The sequence below is a fragment of the Morone saxatilis genome, unplaced genomic scaffold, assembly GCF_004916995.1.
Source record: "Morone saxatilis isolate NCDOM2014 unplaced genomic scaffold, NCSU_SB_2.0 Contig21, whole genome shotgun sequence".
In the NCBI taxonomy this organism is placed as follows: domain Eukaryota; kingdom Metazoa; phylum Chordata; class Actinopteri; family Moronidae; genus Morone; species Morone saxatilis.
Window position 1 is genome coordinate 9813554 of NW_023339774.1, and position 16933 is coordinate 9830486.

At 39.4% G+C, this 16933-nt stretch overlaps 1 protein-coding gene across 3 annotated transcripts in view; it reads left to right on the forward strand.

Annotated features, from left to right (window-relative positions):
• The window catches only part of LOC118332765 (calcium/calmodulin-dependent protein kinase kinase 2), a 27547-nt gene extending 11709 nt beyond the window's left edge, over positions 1 to 15838 (forward strand). The window contains exons 1-18 of one of the 3 annotated variants that reach the window (XM_035668192.1): positions 61 to 1147; positions 2817 to 3117; positions 3614 to 3955; positions 5476 to 5523; positions 6429 to 6482; positions 7611 to 7662; positions 7847 to 7980; positions 8523 to 8559; positions 8762 to 8783; positions 8891 to 8979; positions 9912 to 10111; positions 10341 to 10394; positions 10488 to 10561; positions 10645 to 10732; positions 10849 to 10980; positions 11667 to 11770; positions 11954 to 12007; positions 12991 to 15838. In XM_035668192.1, the coding sequence (XP_035524085.1) occupies positions 2884 to 3117; positions 3614 to 3955; positions 5476 to 5523; positions 6429 to 6482; positions 7611 to 7662; positions 7847 to 7980; positions 8523 to 8559; positions 8762 to 8783; positions 8891 to 8979; positions 9912 to 10111; positions 10341 to 10394; positions 10488 to 10561; positions 10645 to 10732; positions 10849 to 10980; positions 11667 to 11770; positions 11954 to 12007; positions 12991 to 13063 (1791 nt within the window). In that variant the 5' untranslated portion in view covers positions 61 to 1147; positions 2817 to 2883 and the 3' untranslated portion in view covers positions 13064 to 15838. Of the gene's footprint in view, positions 1 to 60; positions 1148 to 2816; positions 3118 to 3613; positions 3956 to 5475; positions 5524 to 6428; positions 6483 to 7610; positions 7663 to 7846; positions 7981 to 8522; positions 8560 to 8761; positions 8784 to 8890; positions 8980 to 9911; positions 10112 to 10340; positions 10395 to 10487; positions 10562 to 10644; positions 10733 to 10848; positions 10981 to 11666; positions 11771 to 11953; positions 12008 to 12990 lie in introns of those variants that run through there. The other 2 variants (XM_035668191.1, XM_035668193.1) reach the window with 2 other exon arrangements.
• The last annotated feature ends 1095 nt before the right edge of the window (positions 15839 to 16933 follow it).

A 16933-nucleotide genomic window follows, 5' to 3' on the forward strand; every position in this document is an offset into this window, starting at 1 on the left:
TTTTTTTTTTTTTTTTACCATCACCAGTGTAGCAACTGCCCAGAAACCCCCTTCCTGTGAATGGTAATGAGCCTTGATGTGTGTCTCACCATTTATCTGTGATCAAAGTAGGTCAGGCTTGCTAAGTTGCCTCTCTTCTATAAAAAGTCTACTGTATCTGGTGCATTGCGAGTTTCATCCAGGGTCACGGCTCTATATTTTGATGTACTCCGTTGGGGCTGAGTCCACTTATAATGGCACATTGTAGTGCTTTGTGGCCATCAAAAGTAACACTGCATTTCAGCTCTTTTGACACAAGAATGTCTGCTTCCAAGAATAGTCAGGAAAACAAAGAGGTCATACAGGCCAGATGTGTTAGACTTTGAGGAGAGTATCTTCAGAGAAAAGCGACACAGATGAGCACACAGCCTTGGATGCTGAGTATGGGAGGAAAATGTACAGTTTGTCTGAAGGGGACCAGAGAGACCTGGCAGTCAAGAACACCAGGAAACAGTTACGTTCAGTAGTCTGCAAAACGCAGTCTCTTCCCACACATGGTCTTCATACTGGACTCGGCTGGAGCGCCCACTGTCTTGTTTTTCCTATGGCTTCTCCCCTTGTTTTTCTGTATGTGTGAGATTTACTCAGCTCCCACACACTGACAGTGCCACAATCCTGTCACAACCATGACGGAAATCAAGCATCCCTTGTCTCCGTCTTTCTCTCCTCCCGTAGCTCCTTTCCCCTCTCTTTCCATTCCTCTCACAGATAATAGGCAGATAATAAGCTGAGTGGACTTAGAGATGGAAATGGCCCTCTTGAAATGATGAAAAAGGATTTAGGCCGTATGCCGCACGAATGCTAATTAACCATGTTGTGTAAGTGAAAAAGCAGAGTGAGCCGTCGCTTTCATAGACGCATCGAATCTGTCCACTTAGAGCTGAAGTTTACGATACTAGACGTGTTTTGCATGGGTTAATTAACACTTAACAGAATGTGTGGAAAAAGTCGAGACTCCACGGATGCTTCATATGCAACGAGCTGCATCTACTTATGTTTCAGAGCGAGTGAACAGCATCTCTGATTGTTTTTCCCCACACTCTTTCATTACACCCACAACCTGGTTCATGCTGCCCCCTCCAACACCGTGTACCAGCTGTTTACAAAGGTAATTAACGTTAATTGCACATATATATTTTGTCGTTATTTGTCACAGGATGTATGCCAGTCCAAAATTATTCTTGGCTAAAGAGATATAGTTACCATCTGTTTTTTTGTGTATCTTGACTCCCACTTCACAGTTGCTTCAAGTCAGTTCCTGCATGGTCACAGCTTTAAAACAGAGGGAAATTCTCTGGGCATTGAGATGAATGTTTGTTCTTCTTTTATGGCCTCCCTCTGTGAAGTCACTTTCAAAAAAAATACAGGCCAGATTATTCAATAAACCATCTGTCAATTACAAACGAACCTCCATCAATCAGATCAACAAACCATATTACATAGTCAAACTCACACAAACATCTTTTCTGTTGAGAAAAGCCTTCAGTGCTGTTCTTTGCTCTTCTTTCAAAGAAGAAATAGTCCAGTTCTGATATAACTGATGCTAGCAGCATCTACGCTAACCTCTTTAAGCAGCCACCATTGTTGTTTTTCACTCCTCTCACTCACGTTGTCACACCCACACCTAATGTTTAACCACGCTCATAGCCCATGCCGTCGCCGCCAGTTGTTCATAGGACGCTGATTGGTGCTTTGCAACTCCTTTAAGACACAATCTGTTGGTAGCTTGTATGTCATTAACTGATATTGGTTTATGTTTGCACTACAGGAAGCATGTGTAGAGTTACCAGTTATCCTGCAATTCCCATCAAGATTATCAAGTTAATTGTATGCTTTATGTTAGTAGTTACCATGATATTTACTAATTTCGTAGACTCTTTTGCCAAAAGCCCATAGCAAATAGTGTAGTTTTTTGAAGACAGAAAGAGATTTTGCTGACTGAATTGAGTAAGATCCCTCACTCCACCACCGAGTCACAGTGATTGTAGAATGAGTTGTCATTTGTTTGTTGTAGTTATCAAGAAAACTCATTAACATGAGTGAGGCAATTTAGGTAGGTGGGTGCCATGAAAGTGGCCATGAATAGGCCACCAATAGTGAGTTAAGCTCAGTGCAAGTAGCCACTTAGAGTCTAATGAAAAGCCATAGTTACTAAGCTGTTTCTTTCGCTGATTGAAGACCCGACATGCTGTTGTGTGTTGAGCCACTTACAGAGATTTTATATTAAGAAGAAAAGAGGGGCCAAGCACCGATCCTTGCGGTACCCCAGTGGAAAGGAACTGGTGCTTAGACTCTTCTCCTTATCATGCCACTTTGATAACTAGAACCTGCGCAAAACTTTTGGAAAATGTACACAAAGCCAATAAAGCATGAATCATGAGCTCCATAGCAGACATAATTGTAGGTGAAGTAGCTTGATCAGGGTTGGAGGGAAAAGGGTCCAGAGGACAATTTTGTGTTGGGACAGTTTAAAGACATCTTCCTCAGAGAGACAATAAACAGAGGAGATACACTGTGGTTGGATGGTTCTGTGACTGATGGCTGCCACCTTGTTGGTAAAGAAGGATGCAGCTGAAAGAGAGGTGGCTGGTGGAGGAGGCATGGGGTTATTACTAGAATTTCAAGAAAGTTGTACTCATTTGTCCATTTTTCCAGTTGGCTCTGTCCCAGTACTTTGTCCCCTTTAAAGGCTCCACCTGTTTATAGAGCAGTAGATGTTTGAAAGGTCAGCATTTGTTCCCCCCCATGTATTTTCTCAATTTGTTCTTACGTCTTAGACACCAATTCCCCCGGAGGTTTTTCATCTGATGGAGCAGTGGTTGTCAGTCTTTGTGAAGAGGCACCATGTTTCCTTGTCACGTAACCCCCTGGCCCTCTGCTGAGCCGCCGGCCTCCTGCGGCAGTCATGCCCCCCCAGCACAGCCCTCACAACCCCTGCCCGATCTGCTGTGCAGCTGTCCCGCTCCACCTTTGAACGCTCACTCTGAGACACCCTCCCCAGACCCCATGGAGTCCCTCATCGTGGTGACGGAGTACGAACCCAGCAGACCACCTGGAGAGGCTGGGGAGGAGGAAGAGGTAAGATGAAACACACCCAGGTAACACTATATGTGCCTGAGAGTCAACGTTTGGGCTTCTACTGAATTAAATGACATGTGATGATACACGGCCACTAGTTTTATTCTTTCCAGACTCCATTTCAGACTCAAATCAACACTCTGCAGTTAAGACAATGTAGGAAGTAAATGTTCTCATTTTGACATGATAACACACGCATTCATTTGTATTTTCTAGATCCATAAATACATCGTAATTTAGGGGCGTGATCACAAGTGAAATCAGTATTTGACACATCTGACACATCCTCAACAAAAGATTTAGTTTATTAATTTCACAAAGGTTTATGTTGAAACTGTATTGTGTTATATTGTTCAGGTGTTGCTATTATTGTATGCATGTAAAACTTCAGTCTCATATAAGACAGACAAATACCACATGTTGGCCATCATACCCGTACAAGGACAACCTTACCTATGTGAACCTGCAACAAGGATTTAAATCTATCATATCTCAGGTAGAAGAAATGGACAGTTCAGAGACGCCCGAGCCAGCTTCCTCTGTGGCGGCATCTTTCCGGACTCCTTCCTGCGACCTGCTGTCCCACACAGTTGGGCGGCCAGAGGCTCTGCGACCTGAAAGCGTAGAGCAAAGGGGAAGATTAAACCTGTCAGACAGGAAACTATCTCTGCAAGAGCGTTCTCAAACGTCAGCATCGCCCTGCAGCTCTCCGGGACTCAACGGGCGCTATATTTACCCGTCACTACCCTACTCTCCCATCACATCACCCCACTCCTCTCCGCGCTTACCCCGCCGACCCACTGTGGAGTCCCACAGTGTTTCCATCACAGACCTCCAGGTATGGCCATGCCTTGAGGATAACACATGTCCAGGTTTAGGGATTTCAAATTTTTTTAAAGCCTTTTCAAGTGTGAAGTTAATATTGCTGCCAAAAATGTGTCCCAGCCTTTCTGGAATAAAATAAATACTGCTAACACAAAATAATGCCATAATTACTATTTGCCATATTGATAACCAGCAGTTCATCTTAATACTTATAGCCAGTGCAATAATAGTTTTGATTATATAATGTATGGTCTTTGCATCAGCTTGCCAGCGTATTCCCTTAAGGACTGTGCTTTGCATAGCGTTACACATGAATGAACAAACTCACTGATGTTCATACAGAGCCAGGCTCGTACAGAGGTGTTCCTCTTGCACGTCTTAAATATAAGCATCATACTTGCCTGAAAGTAAGCAGAACTACATGTGCATTTGTCTTAAAAGCAGCAGCACACTGGTAGAGACTGAACTTTGTGGATGCAAAGGTAAGGTTTTACAGTCTCAGTAGATGTAGACAATAGCTGTGGTCCCTGTTACACATAGATGCAGAAAACTGTAAATGTCACGTGTGGTGGTAGAATCTCTCTTAGAGCAACTGGCTGCAGAGGTTCTCCTATGTGACATTTAGAGCCTTATAGATGTGTTTGCTTTCACAGAATCACATATTGCAGATGTGAAAAAAATACACTTAAAGGTTAATTAGGTGAAATATTTTGAAATATCGTCTTATGACTTTCTTGTCAGGTGACTGAAGCTGTAATTCGTCTGAATTCTTACTGTCTTCCTTGGCATGCAGGCTTTTTAATAATCTAATTTAGAGACCCAACAAGAAAATAAATTACATTTAGTAATGTATTTTTAATGAAAAGCTGGATAGTCAGTGCATCCCTAGTTGTTGCTTTATATCATTCTCTGCAGGCTTGGTTCAGTTTGTTCTCAGCAGTGTCTGTGTTCCTCTCACTCACTGTTTTAAATCCACACTGCTTTTCACCATACAAGTGAGTGTAGAATAAACCTTTAAATACTGCAAAATATACTACAGAACTGTTAGAACTGGGCAATACATCCTACCTTTCAAATCCAAGGTATCCTGGAAGATTAGCAGATAGGATTAGTGCCAACATTTAGGTAAATTGCCAGTCTTTATTTTAGATTTATAAATGTCTGTAGAGGTTTTACTTCAAATGAATCTTAGAAAATGACAAATTGAACCGGGACAGTGATTGCAGAGTCATACTGACATGCTGACAAGCACAGAAAAATGTGTCTTGAGTTGAAAGACATCAAGTACCTTTGGGAACACTGATGTGCAAAACTCTGCACCTATGAGTTTCTGTTCAAAATGGAAATGTAAAAAAGAAAAAAAAATTGAAGTCAAATTGAATATACAGGATTTTGCATGGTGTTCTTAAAAAAAAACCTTATTTTGTAAGAATACTCAGGATGTATGTAGGGTATGTAAATAGCTGATGTGATTTCATTTGAAAAGAAACCATTTTCTGCTCCTCTCTTTTCTCTTGCCTCCCTCTCTTCAAGGACTGTGTTCAACTCAACCAGTACAAGCTGAAAGATGAGATTGGAAAGGTACCATCAGAGACAACTCACTGATTGCTCCCTTTCACTGGCTCTTCCATTTTCTTCTCCCTTCCGCCTACTGCATGTCTGTCAAGTAGCGCACATCATCAAGGACACGCAGTAACAGTCTCTGATATCCCTCTCTCCCCCGGCTGTCCTCATTTCCCAAACTCTGTGTACACTACCAGGCCATGGGAGAGTTGGAAGATGGATGAGAGGCTGGTATAAATAGCGCTCTCTAAGGGTTGTGCAAGGCTTAGTGGATACAAGCATGTGTGTGAGTGGATGTAATTGTATGCACGACAGAATGTGCATGTCTGTGAATTTCTGCATGTAGGTAGACATGTCAGTGTGTGTGGTTTTGTGTTCAGCGGAGACAATTAGAGCCTTTCAGGATTGTTGGAGAGGCTTCTGTTATCAGATCATCTCTGGGACTGTGGGATGAGCTCTGTGCAGCCTCTCCAATCTGCTCCCCCAGCAGGAACTGATCCTGCTCTCTCTCCCTCCCTTTTTTCACCCGCTCTCTGTTTGTTTTTTTGGGTATGCATCTGTGCACACAGGCTACTAATTGGGCCTAGTTTTTATCCTGACTTTCCTGTGTGTGGGGGGAGCTTGATAGCATAAACCAGATCCAGTTTCCTTAATTAGCCTGAAATCAAAAATGAAAGAGAGAGAGAGGGAGAGATGATTTGAAATTCTCTGTTCTCGCTTTGAAGCAGCTGGTACTCTTTCAGTGTACACTGTCAGCCCACACACTTCCCTTGTGTGTATGCGTTCCTGTGTGTATTTGTGTTTATTTAGTTCGCTTTGCACAGAGTGTGATATTTTTTTTTTTTTTTTTTCACGCGAAGAATTGACAGCTGCTCAGTCTCACTTTATTGGCTTTTGTTCTCTTTTACTTATTCCCGGCCCAGGGCTCCTATGGTGTTGTTAAGCTGGCTTACAACGAGGATGACAACACATACTATGTGAGTTCTTCATGCACACACGAATACAGATGCGAGTCCTTCCCAACTATTGACACGGTGTCTGTTTCTCTCACTTCTCTGTCATTCCTAATCACTTGTCACACAGCGCCCCCCCCCTGCATGCACAGACAAGCCTCGTAATAATCAGACCCTCTTGTCACACTTAATGGTGTGATTTCATGTAAAATCTCCACATATGAAAATGTCTCCAGTTAATTGTGCCTCCCTGAGCACTGTAATAACACATCACACTGAGCTTTTCTGTTTGCTGTTCGTGATTATTGCTTCTGTTCTCATTAAGCTACATGATATTGACAGATAATGGCGTGGGGATTATTTTAATATTCCTCCCAAGTGACAAAGCCCACATGTCACATTCAGTGGTTATATCATTGCCATAATAACTGAGTGCATGGTGGCTATTAAGAAAAGTCTTATTTCCTCCGAACATGGAAAATATCTGCTGAACAATGTAGCCGTCACACATTGCGCTCTTTGCCTTGATGAACACTGCCTTAATGATTGTCAGCAAGGGTAATTGTTTAAGAAATGGTCAGGGAGATTGCTGACTAACATCTGCATCACATAAGTGTGCTTACAGAGGGCCATTAACTTTCTGTCTATGCCTGTTTTTTTTTTCTCATCAGAAAACAAGTCCATTAATTTTAATTAATTTTTTGACTCAAACTATAAATGTATCATCTCAAGTATAATATATGAATTACAGCTAAACATTAATATTAGTGGGTGTAGTTGACATTTTCTGGAGTACTTTTATAAGATAAGGAATGATGAGTACATTACTTGCATGCTTGCATTTTAATCATTTTGCACCAAGGTTGGCAGTAAGAATAGCCAGTGTAAGAGCCTACATTTTTATAATCTTTTGTGCTGATGATGGTCAGTGTTACTAGTCACAAATACACAAAGGATGTTCAAGGTGAGGCGAGACATTTATAGGGCGCTGGGATTTTCATCCGTGGGTGTGTGAGTGGGTGCACTGTCAGTTATGCATCACCTCACATTTGTCTACCTTTCTGTTCATTTTTTCTCTGACTCTCCCACCCCCTCTACTGTTTTTTCCTATCCTCCCCCCTATTCAAATCCGTCTCCTGTTCTCTCCTGTAGGCGATGAAGGTGTTGTCCAAGAAGAGGCTGATGAGGCAGGCAGGTTTCCCACGTAAGTCTGGAGCCAGGGGCAGATGGTTAGCACAGCAGAGAGCACAGTCTCTTACAATGCTCCAGTGGTACACTGCTTACCAATACTAAAACCCACCTTGTCTTTTGTCTTATCTTATCTTGTCCTGTCCTTCTATCCTTCCCTCAACTTTAACCCATGCCGACCCACATTCTCTCTTTCTCAGGGAGACCTCCCCCTCGTGGAGCCAAAGCACTCCCTGAGGGTCCCCCTCAGCCCAAAGGACCCCTTGAGCGGGTCTATCAAGAGATTGCCATCCTGAAAAAGCTGGACCATCCTAATGTGGTGAAACTTGTAGAGGTGAGTGCTGTGAAAACATACATATTGTGTGTCATAATATCTGTAATGTTTTCCAATCCATAGTGGCTTTAATGTTAGGGAGAACAAATGCAGGTATTACATTAAGGTAACAAAAAATAAATAAATATCAGAACAGAATTAGGTGTACTCAAGATTAAAAAGTATACAAACAGTACACAAAAGTGCACCTCTTCTCTTAAAAAGCAACAATGGTGTGTTGCCAAATCGCTAATGGAACAAAATGGAAAGAAGCCTCAGCAAAGTGTCACAGAAGGAAGGAACAAAAAGCATCAAAACAAGAGTTTGCATGTTGCTCATTCTAGCACTTCTGTACAAAGGGGAAGCAAAACTGCATTATAACACAGCCATGTGTGCACCATTTTCATAGCGTTGCTGTTCCTATATTCATGTTAACATCACAGAAAACAATTTATGTGCAATTATTAGAGATTGCAGAGTGAAAGTGCATTTATTTATACTGAATACAAACAATTATTTATTGTGTTTTGACTAATTTCCATTTATCTGTGATTTGGTGCCAGGTTTTGGATGACCCCAGCGAGGACCATCTGTACATGGGTACGTTGTGGCCAGACAGTCAGCCCTCAGAATAACACAAACACACACACACACGCACTCACACATTCATGCATAAAGCAAGCATAAAAGAAAGATATTTTAAATTCATCTTAAAATATATTATTTTGTTTTTTTTAGTTTGTTTGTATCTTTGTAACTGAAAAGCTTCAATCACTAACCTCTATCTGTGTTTCTGTCGCAGTGTTTGAGCTGGTCAAGCAAGGGTAAGCTAAGCCTCTTTTATGGTAATGATTGTGACACTGGAATGAGCCCAATCTCATTAGTTATGATTATTTAATGAGAGTGTGTGTGTACCTGTTTATGTTTTCAGGGCTGTGATGGAGGTGCCGACAGATAAACCTTTCAGTGAGGACCAGTCACGCTTTTACTTCCAAGATCTACTCAGGGGAATTGAGTACTGTGAGTTTTCCAAACCTCCTGCTACACTTCCACTAAACCTGTGAATGCATGGTAGAGCATTAAGAATGGGGTGATTAGGGTTGTGCATCTATCACTCTCATAGTGTTTTTCCACCAAATTAGCTCTGGTTCTTGAACCGTTCAGGATTTTTGGAACCTTGGTGCTATCTAGCAAACAAGCCTGTTTCCACCAGTTCTATTAATATTGCTGCTCTAATATTTTATAATCCTGGTATCAAGAGGAAGTGCTTTTGTGTCTAGATCTGCCCTCATCCTACAGTTCTTCCATGCCATTTACACAAGTCCTTTGTCTATACTTTTCTTGACTGCAGCCACCCACAAGACTCATTTCACATCGGTTCAGTGGCTCTTAATGCATTTCAGCACAGCAGAAGAGGTCTAGCACAAGGTGTCATCTAGGAGACTAGTACTAAAGGAAGGAGAGGGAGGGCTCTGCGGTAGAGTCACTAAAGCAGTCTGAACCTTATTTTTTTTCTTATTATAAGTAATCAGTCACAGTGCAGGTAGTTTGGTTAAAAAAATACATTTCAAACAGATAAATACAACACATCTGTTGTTTACACATCTAAAGCAGGGACTGTGGGTGTAATCCTTTCAGTTGATGGCTGTTATTGCTGAACATTTTATCCCACTTCCTGTCTAGTCAAGTGTACTGCCTAGTGCCAGAGAGTCCTCCAAAGGGGTCTAAGCCATTTATATTTTATCCCGTCAAGCCAACAACTGATTTGTTCACAATTAAAAATTCAAATACTCAGTAGGTGAAAAATGTTATTTTAAGACACCCCACTCACCCACCTCAACTCAGACTTGTTTGCAATATAAAAGAATACTCCTCATCTCTTATCATAAAGCAGAATTCCTCAAATAGGATCGTGTTGTAATAATTTTCTATACATTTTTCTATTTCAACAGTACATTACCAGAGGATCATCCACAGAGATATTAAACCCTCTAACCTGTTAGTTGGAGAAGATGGACACATAAAGATAGCAGACTTCGGAGTCAGTAATCAGTTTGAGGGGACTGATGCCCTCCTAACCAGCACAGTGGGAACACCTGCTTTCCTTGCCCCTGAAACGCTCTCTGAAACCAGAAAGAACTTCTCCGGAAAGGTAAAGGAACAGTTAGCTAACTAGTGCCCTCTGGGGATGATTTTTTAGAATTGCAAGAACCATTGCTTTTTGGTTTTAAAACGAATATTCGTAGTACTCATATATAATTTACTGTCCTAGTTTTCATATTTGTCTCGGGACCAAATAAATTTTTTCATACAGTGGTGGATTTCAACTACCATACACTAAAGGAACAATTTCATAACATAAAATCATCCTCATGTTGTAGGCTTTGGATGTTTGGGCCATGGGAGTGACACTTTATTGCTTCGTCTTTGGAGTGGTGAGTATGTACAGCAATACTGTGTACTATTATTTCATCCTTAATGACTATCTGCTGGTGTGCCATTGAAAACGACCTTTCTTTCATTCACAGTGTCCATTTATGGATGAGCGCATCCTCAGTCTTCATCAGAAAATCAGGACTCAACCTGTGGAGTTACCTGAACAGTAAGTTCGGCTGTTTGCTGCATCTCAGTTGTCGTTTTATTATCTGCCTTATTACTTATTACTCATTCTTTCTGTCTCAACAGTGCTGATATATCCGATGATCTCAAAGATCTGTTGCTGAAAACGCTGGACAAGAATCCAGAGACTAGAATATCAATCCCACAGATTAAGGTAAATGTAATAAAGTCTATGCACTTGCATCAGTTCTATAAGATTTACCTCCAAAGACACTTTGTCAGAATAAAATACATAAAGAAATTCTTTTTTCTCCTCATGTTTGTGTACAGGTGCACCCGTGGGTGACGAGGCACGGTGCTGAGCCTCTTCCTCTGGAGGATGATAACTGCTGTATGCTGATTGAGGTAACGGAGGAGGAGGTGGAGAACTCTGTTAAACACATCCCCAGCCTGGCTACAGTGGTGAGTTTATGAACATGTCTTCCTCACACCGATGAACATCACAGTCATGCCTGAGTTTAATTTGTTTTTGCTTCTCGGATCATTAAATCAAATGTCACCAATGGGTACAGTTTATTTTGAATTCAGCTACTGTGAGAGACATGTCACATGTCAGATGTCACCTCTGGAGATTATACTAATAGTATATAGTAACAAATGTAGAGAAAATTGGCAATTAATTTTCCCCTTAAAAAGCATTTATTTATTAAATATTTTTTAATTTCTTATATATAATTCTATAACTATATTTCAGTCACATTGCACCACTTACAACACAGTCATTACTCCACTACCACCCACATAATTGCCCTCTCTGTACTTTGTGCTCAAGCAGATGTATGACTCATTTAGTCCTTGCACTTTATTTTCATTAATTACAGTAGTTGACGCCAAGAGCTGTGAAGTATATGAACGTTTGGGATGAAGTTGAAGCAGTCGCTTTTTGCGTGAACTAGCACTTAAGTACTGACCTGCCCATTGCCTGTACGAAGTTCAAATGAAGTAATATACAATGCATCAGACCCCCAAAATGTTGCCGTTACCATAAGCACACATTTGTTTTATGATAGAAGATTGTTTAGAGTTAAAGTTTTTCTTATTCACATTGCTGAGCGTAGTGTTTGAATCTTGTATTATTCTTTTTTCAGATCCTAGTGAGAACTATGCTGAGGAAGCGCTCCTTTGGGAACCCCTTTGACTGGGGCCGTAAAGAGGACCGCAGCAGTTTGTGTGCTCCAGGGCAAACGCTCACGTAAGGATTGTTTACAGACACACTACACACTAAGCTCTGTCTCTAGCAAAGGTTTGCAGTAACATTAGGAGTCAAAGTACTTGGAGCAGTTCTCACTTAACGCTACTGGGTCCTGCTAATGTTTGACTAGCAGTTTGTCAGGTATCTTCTTATTATTTCTCTCCTCCTTCTCCTGCCCTGCAGGAAAGGCAGAGCAGGCAATATGAGGTACTGCTACATTCATTGTGACCAAAGAAGGTAAATAACTTCAGGACAACTCTTCCATGCTTTAGTACTGTTTAAGTGGTAGAGTATACTTAATACCCCTAGCATGACATACACAGCTGCATTTCTCAATATGGCTTTAATGGTCGAATACTCCTGTTTATTAAGTTTGTAAACTAGCCTGTGCTAGTTTAAGGGTGTTTGGACAAGCCATCTTCAGGAATGTTGTGCTCTAGAGTACCTGCAAGATGATTTACTCTATAATTTATGTCGAAGGGTGCATTTGGCAAAGCATGTAGGTGTGTAGTACAGAAAATCCAATTTGAATTTATAACAAATTATAACTATTATTATATGCATTATTCAAAATATTTAAATGTAAATATTTTGTCTTGAATACACTATTTTGTATTCACAAAGCCATGACAAGTGACCAGAGCTGTTGTTAGATACTTGATCTCTGCAATAACGCACAATATTATGGAGATGGACAAAGTATTGTGAACACATTGCGAGGATTATGATCTATTTATTGCCACTGTGTCAGACAGGTGTTGATACAATTTGGCAGTAATATGTGATGATAATGTTTGATTGGCATTATATAATAAAGTGTTTGTGTCATGCAGCCAAATATAATATTGCCACGCTTATAAATGTTTACTTCAATATATACCAAAATAAAGTTGAATCTTTGCCTCTCAGACACAGTCAAAAGTAATTTATTATGAGCCCAGAGCATCCATTTATCTGGATTAGTTGTTACTCATCCCTTTGCATGAAGCCCTCTCCGCACTTATCCAAAGGACATGCCTGAAAATGGATACGTCTTTGTGTCTTTGCTTGACAATAATGTCTGAAAACTTGCCCAATAGCTTGTGAGATGTCTTTAATTCTGGCTTCCTGGCATTGTGTAACACATAACAAGTAGCCTATTACTTTCTCTGTTCAGCAATATAGGGTTGAAAGCAGGCCCATAGCAGTGCTACTAATACTGTGTCTGGTGTGTTACTTAGGAAACAGGAGAGTGGCGATGGCATGAGGAGTATGGACCTGCCCTACGTGGGAGAGGATGAGGCTCTTTCCTGATGCAGAGGGTTTATTATGCACGCTGGCGTCTGCCTGCCTGCCTGTAACCACACCGCACGACACCCCTTTACTTACAGTTTTATAACGGGCAGCCTACGCCTATGAACATTTCCTGGGAGGTGGAAAAATGTGCTGGATGCAAAAAAAACAAAAAAAAAACAGGAGAAATTGAGGATCTAAGGCACTTTGCTTTTATTCTATTCCCTCCTGTTAAAACACTCAGTCTGGGGTTGTGGGACTTGAGACTGTCACATGGGAATCTTGAACCTGTCTTCAGCCCTTATTGCCCAACCCACTCTCCTCCTCTTATCCTGCATGCATTTATAGTCCTAGCATGCTTTGTCTCAGGCTTCTACTGTACAGTTTCGTGTTTTATTGTAGTTTAGCAACTTTCTCCTTGTATTTACTTGACGATGCTTTCAGGTACACATGGCACGGGAACAGGCGATGGTTTATGGGGAGGGACGGTTTGTTTCACCATCACCTCCACATTCTCTTTAGTAGAGCAGGCTTCTTGACCATGATTGTCTGGTTCACTCTGCTTGCTTCAAAGTAGCAGTGCCCAGTTTTGTAACATATTTTAGAGTGAAGAATCTGTACAGTATTCCCAAAATGAAAAAGGGGAGTGAAAAAATGTTTACTTCATTGAATGCATGTGTTTACTTTCCCAATGCAAACACTATATATAAGCTATTTATAAGCATTTGCATGCTCATAGACACATTTGTTTGACACCATTTTTTTAGTCTTATCACTGGCTCTTTAATATTAATGCTCCCATTAACTACAATCAATAGAAAGCTTTAAAAGGAGTTGATATATTGCTTTGTAAACAACCTAATTCATCACTACTGCATACACAATAGCATAGACAATTTGGGATTTTCTTCTCCTTTGTAAAGCTAGTGCTTCTGATGGATCTTTTTAATGTGAGCATTGAGATGGTTTTTAGGTGTTTGTTACATATTTTCAAAGTCTGAGAGCTGCAACAATTAAAACAAGTATCACTACCTTCACGAGTAATGAAGTGATCTACCAAATATTTGAGCATATAAGAAAACCAGAATGTGTTGGTGCATATTCTGTAGCCATTGTCTGCAATGGTTAAAAATAGTTTTTTTATTGTTTAATCTGCAAATCAATTTTCTCCATTTGTTTGGACAAACAAGGTTGTGTGTTGTGATGCTGAGTTCCACATGTCTCGACTGCGACATGTATTTGTTTCACTTCTCAAAGTAAAGGTTTGTATCTAGATTGAAAACAGAAATTAATGACTATTGAACCTCAAGTTGAAATTGTGAATGTTCTTACATGTAAAACTTTAATTATTCAATTATGTCTAATTTTGTAATGTATATTACGGTAACTTAACGAAAACAAACCTTTAAACTATTTGTTCTTTATTGAGCTATTAGAGCTGGCTGCCGAAGGAAGTTTTGAGATGGAAGTATAGTCCAGCTGTTTTTGTACAAATCTATGCACGACATATGTCTAGAAGTGAACTTAAAACCGTTTTCATCATTTGTCGGAGGAGTACGCCACTCTGCAAATATTTCAAAAATAATTATAAAGTACTTTATTTAGTGATGTTTTATTTTAGATAATCCAAAAGCAGTAAATTTGCATTTTTCCATTTGTGTTCCTTTTGTTTACCTTACATTTGTATCCTTCATCTTCTCCAATATGTTAGTTTAGATAATGTCACTTGACGTGTCTCTAACATAGAATATTGATAAAATATGAATTATAACATTTAATGCTTCCACACACTAATTACTTCAGCACTCAAGTGTTGAATGTATAAGAAAGGGACTTTTAGATATTTTTTTTTACTTACTACTTGCATGTCATTCTGCACTGTATGTCTGTTTTTAAAACTAGTACTATGCATACAATGTGTCTTTCTCTGTATGGTGCAATGGTACACCCTGGCAGATTGTCACGTACAGGCTCAGTGGATGGATAAGGAGGGCTGTATGTGGTTCATTTATTTAATTAATTTTTTCTTACCCAATGTTTTATCCAGAAATATGTAATTAAGTTGCGCTCTCTGCTGTTGAGTGCTGCAAACTGAGAGCACTCTGGCTTTAGAGTTTCATAACATTATTGGACTGTACTTTTGACAGATTTTTTTTTTAAACTCCGTGTTAGCCAATAATCTTTTAATGTCCACGATTTAGTCAGAAAATGAATTGCATAAATATCTCAATTTATGTCATATTGTGAAATGTCACCTCATTTAAACATGCTTTAACACAAATTTATCAGAGATTTTGCATTCTGTTTTACTGTAAGTTGCTATAGACTATTGTTATCTAAGATAATATTTTACCTTGAGCAAAATACGAAAGTTACTTTCCCCTTGGTTTGAATATTTTGCCCTCCATGACCAACAAGGTTGAACTGAAGGACATTTTGGGTTTGAACGCAGGGTGACGGTGCAAGCCACAGAAAAGCTGTAAGATAAATATTTTATACATACAATATTTAAATCTGTACTTTGTTTCAGTGCAGTCTTTGCCCATTCTTGTCAGAAGAGCCAGGCTATGTGATTAACTGTTATTGTTCACATGATTTTGCATTCAGTAGTGTAAACTTATACCATTAAGAGCTTTGGGGGCTCTTTTCCCCTAAATGCATGCCAACATACTGAACACATAGCGCTGTATTGTCATAGCATGAGAGGTCCTTAACAACAAAATGGGACCTTTAAATGAATTATTCTATACATACTGTATCTTGTTCATCATTTGAATAAAAATATTATTGCCTTTCTGTAGTGTTTTTGCTCTGAATGTCATTAAGATTCAGTTCCAGAAATAGTCCACTAGTGTGTGCTGTGTACTGTAACATTTCTGAAGCTGGAGCTCTTAAAAGCCTTAATATCATGTTATCAGCACATTTTACACATCTGCCATATTTGTCTAACTGCCTTAAATTAAATGCACTTAAACATTCTGCATCCATGATAGTTAATTCATTTTTTAATATGTTTTTCCTACTTAGTTTGAAACGTTTATATTTATTGACTCAGTATTTAGGCAGACAGTATTTTATGTGCTCAGTGCGTCTTTTGATGTTGCTTGTTTATGAAATATTTATTTACATTAGAGGAAACATCTGCATTTAAATACAGAAGTAAATGATTTAAACTATAGTTCCTCTAATTTGCTGACTTCAAGCAAACCCAGACTAGAAAAAAATGCAAATTATGTGCAAGAAAAAAAAGAGTTTGAGTTAAGTGAGTCAGACTTTGGCTGAACGGATGGATTTCTCTCTTCGATTTCCAATAAGAGAGAAATGTCCCATCCTCTGGACAATGCTACACGAGTTTTGGGCTTGAAAAGGCATTTTATTTCAGTAATAAATTATATATTAATATATATATCCATATTACATCTCAGTGTCCTTAAATATTGCCTTAATATGAAAAAGGGCTCTAATTAAATTATTTTGTGTCCTTAAAATATTCAATTCTGTTAAACAATATATTTTTAGTGTATATAAATAAACAAAAAATAATATAGCACTTTAAAACAGTTACTAGAAATACTGTAGTTGATAAAACCATGGTTCATATGCCAATAATAGTTAATAATGGTTCAATAACTCCTATCAAATCTACTGTAGTACTCCATGAGATTTTTCTTAATTTATGTATTCTTAGTCATGATGATTTTCACACTGCACTAGTCAGTTTTTGGTAGGGGAAATATGTCAGCATACAATAATTTGACCCTCAGTCTCCACACTTCAGTGAAAGTTTCACACATCTTGGAAAAAAACAACGTGACACTGACCTCTTGTGTTAATTTCATAGCAGTGCAATTCATCTGGCCATTTTAAAAAAACATCTCTCTTAGCCTTACA